The sequence below is a fragment of the Trypanosoma equiperdum genome (assembly GCF_001457755.1).
Source record: "Trypanosoma equiperdum strain OVI genome assembly, contig: ctg_1094, whole genome shotgun sequence".
Lineage (NCBI taxonomy): Eukaryota > Euglenozoa > Kinetoplastea > Trypanosomatida > Trypanosomatidae > Trypanosoma > Trypanosoma equiperdum.
This window is the reverse complement of record NW_027123054.1, coordinates 1-3,638: the sequence shown is the minus strand read 5'-3', so window position 1 is coordinate 3,638 and position 3,638 is coordinate 1. Positions and strand designations below refer to the sequence as shown.

General features: G+C 43.8%; 1 pseudogene across 1 annotated transcript; it reads left to right on the top strand.

The window, feature by feature from the left end:
- The first annotated feature begins 1,857 nt into the window (after positions 1–1,857).
- On the top strand, positions 1,858–3,312 carry TEOVI_000690100:pseudogene (annotated as a pseudogene). The gene has a single exon. A coding segment is annotated over exon 1 (1,455 nt).
- The last annotated feature ends 326 nt before the right edge of the window (positions 3,313–3,638 follow it).

Genomic DNA, 3,638 nt, shown 5'->3' with positions numbered 1-3,638 from the left:
CTGGAAAAGCCGACCCGGACAAATGCCCGGCAGCCACCAAGCTATCCAATGCCCTGTACGGCCAAAACCTGAAAGCTCTAACCGGAGGGCCAGCAGCCGGCCACACGAATGGCGCCAACCGTGGCGCGGGCTGCAAGGAGCCCAACACAGGCCGAAGTATAATCACAGACATATTCTGTCTTTGCATGGCGGACAGCACAAGATCAGCAAGGCAGCCATGCGGCTTTGCATCAACCGGGTGCCACACAGGGACCTGGGAAGACTGCGATCTAAACGGAAAAAAGGCGGCGTGGCAAGTATTTCAACAGAAATGCCAACAAAGGCCGAAAAAGCCTTTATCTGCAGCAAACATACGCATGGACCTAGCAGCATTCACCAGCCGGCTGAAACAGGACGCAACCAGAGACATCGCATCGCAAGCCACCATTTACCTGGGACAAAGCGACAGCAATGCGTGCGGCGCGCACGACGGCAAGCTCTGCATTGACTACAGTAATGCATTTAAGGATGCAGGTAGAGCAGCAGGCATATACTGGTGCAACGAACTTGCGGCTGCTGCTGTCGACCCCGAGCAATTGGCCGAAGCGCAAGCCGACTTACAACTTGGTATTAGGACCCTTGAAGATCTAGCCCGGCAAGCCCGACAGCTGTATAGAATGATAACCGCGCTTCCACCAGCATCCCCGAACAACAGCAACAAAGCACAGGCACAAGCAGAAATAAACACCAAGGGAGAAAAGGCAGAAAAAGTTTGCAATGAGGCTCTAGACGCGGCAGCATGCAGCAAACTGAAGGAACAGGGCTGTCATTTTGTTTTTACAAATGACAAGGGCAAAAAGTGCACCTTGAGTGAGGAAGGCAAGGAAGCTGCAGCAAAAGCAGAAGAAAGAAACAAAGCAGTTAAAAAAATGCTCTTATTGCGCGAAAAGAGAGGAGTGTGAGGCCGAGAATTCAGGATTGTGCCGGGGAGAAAAACCTAAATGTGGATGGATTGAGGATAAATGCAAGGACTTCAGCACTCTTGTAAATAAGAAATTGACTCTGCTGGCTGCTCTTTTGTAAGTTTTTCAGCTTTAAGAGTTCGAAAACTCAACGTATTTTTTACCAATCTATGAGATTTATATAATTTATGAAATTGCTAACATTTTTTAATATTTTATATAATTCAACGCTTTTGTGTACACTTTTGTATACACTTTTCAAAACGTGCAACTTTTGAAGAACTTGAAAAATATGTATGACTGTGGATTGTGGGAGAAAAGTAGTAGTGCGATAGAGTATCAAAAATTACTGCAGTTTTAATTTGGTTTATTCTGTTTATTTTATGGTTATTAGTTGGGGTTACTATACGCATATCAAACAGGTTTATTGTTGTAGCGGAATAAAATGTAAATGTGAATACACTCGTATTATAATAATAGTAGCAATAATTATAATAATAATAATGATAATGACAGGAGAGTAGTGTGATTGTGTGTATATACTAATGTTATAATAAGAATTGTGGTGTAGAATAGATAAGGTAACACAATACGATCACTTAAAATGACGGTAAGGTCGCAATGGGAGTAAATAAGTAAAAGAGATAGTATGACTTACATTATTAGAGAAAACTCTAAAATACAGAAAGGGAGATTGTGTACGGAACAGAAGCAGTTGCGAATATAAATTTGTATAGGGGCATTATTATACACAAAGAAATGATATAGAAGACAATGATAGAGAGGGAGAGAGTTCATTTCAATGTCAAATGGCGTTGTTACGTTATCTGAACAAATATTGGCAGGAGACAAAATGGTAAAAACAAAAATAGACACCGAAACATCTGGATCAGTAACCGCAACAGTACATGCTGAAAACATAGCGGCATCGGAAAATCAAGGAGTACATGCATCCCTTTGCGCTTTTGTCACGATGCTAGGACGCAATGTAGAGGTGGAAACAATCGAGCCGCTTCACACTACCGCATACGAGGCGATCCAGGAGTTACACTTCACGCTCCCATCACCGGTGTGGAAGTAGAAGTTCTACACAAACTCAGAAACAGAAGAGGTACACGCAGACGCTGATAAAGCAGGGGTGACAACCATGGGCGGCGTCAAATATTGGGAACACTGGAAAAAGGCGGCTGAATCCTTTAAGAAAGGAACCGATAACAAAAGGGTAAAAGAGGCTATCGACAGTGATATATCGGAGACAGCCAAACAGCTAGGGCAAGCAGAAATAGCCGTGTTAGCAGAGGAACTAAACAGCCTGCAGCAACATTACAAACCCCCTTCACAAGCGGCCCAAGATCTTACTGCGGAAAAAGCAAAGCAAATAATAGCGGAAGCCATCGCCGGCGACACAACCAGCGCGCTAGACACAATTACCGCCGACAAAGTTTTCGGCAGCTCTATAACATCAACAGCAAGGGCAGCGGCCTGCACGGTGAAGACGACGACTCCATCTCCAGTAACAGTTCTCGCCGCACTGGCATGTGTGTGCCAAAACGACAGCGCGGACACAATAACGGACGGCGCATGCGGTAACCAAGCAGCACAGGCAGCAGCCTGGAACAGCGGCGGGGGAGCAGTTGCAGCAAGTGTATACCAAACACTTGGGAGGACGTGCGGTGGACACTCAAAACAATCGGTAACGGCTCAGGAAATCAAGCAGTCAGTTCAGCACGTCAGACAATTAATAAACACAGACGCGACGCACGGCCAACTAGGTGCGTTTCGTTCCGGCTGTACGGGGAAATCAAATGGAGGAATGTGCATCAAATTCACCAATTTAGCGACAGCAGGCGAAACAGCGATCAAACCCATGAAATGGCTGGCCGAATTGGAGGACCTATCAGAAACAATGGAAACAAAAGCCGCGGCGGCTGCCGCAGTAGCCCGCCTAAACTTACAATTAAAAACAAAAGAAACAGCCGCGCAGGTCGCCATTAAGAAAGCAAAAACATTTGCAGCTACATTCCAAGCCCCAGCACCCGTAGCCCTGCCAACACCCAAAATAGACATCAAAAACAAATGTGAGACGCACAACAAGTCGAAAGCAGCATGCTTGGGAGCTAAATGCGCATGGAAAGGACAAAAGAAGGATGACGGCCCATGCAGTCCCAGAGAAGCACAAGTTGCAGAACATTTAAAACAAAAAGATGGAGGTGCAACCGCAGGGACAACAGAGAAATGCAAGGGGAAACCGGAACCCGAATGCACCAAGGCTCCTGAATGCAAATGGGAAGGAAAGGAGCGCAAAGATTCAAGTTTTCTTGTGGATATGAAATTGGCTCTGAATATGGTTGCTGCTTTTGTGGCCTTTCTGTTTTAATTTCCACCTCTTTTGAAATAACTTTGCTGTTTCATATACTTTAACACATTTTCATGAATGTGTGAAATTTTGAAAAACTCTAAAATATTAATTTTTTTTTTACAGTGACCTATGGGTTTAAACAAGTATGGCGATGGTGTAAAAATAAGTAACATTTATTTTTTTTATTTTATCTTGAATTATTATATAGATATTAGTTAAGGTTATAATAACATTAGTAATAGCAATAATAGCAGTAATAATAATAATGATAATGGTAGGATAGTGTTGTGAGCGTGTATGTACGATTATTATAATAAGAGTAGTGGTGAAGACCGACT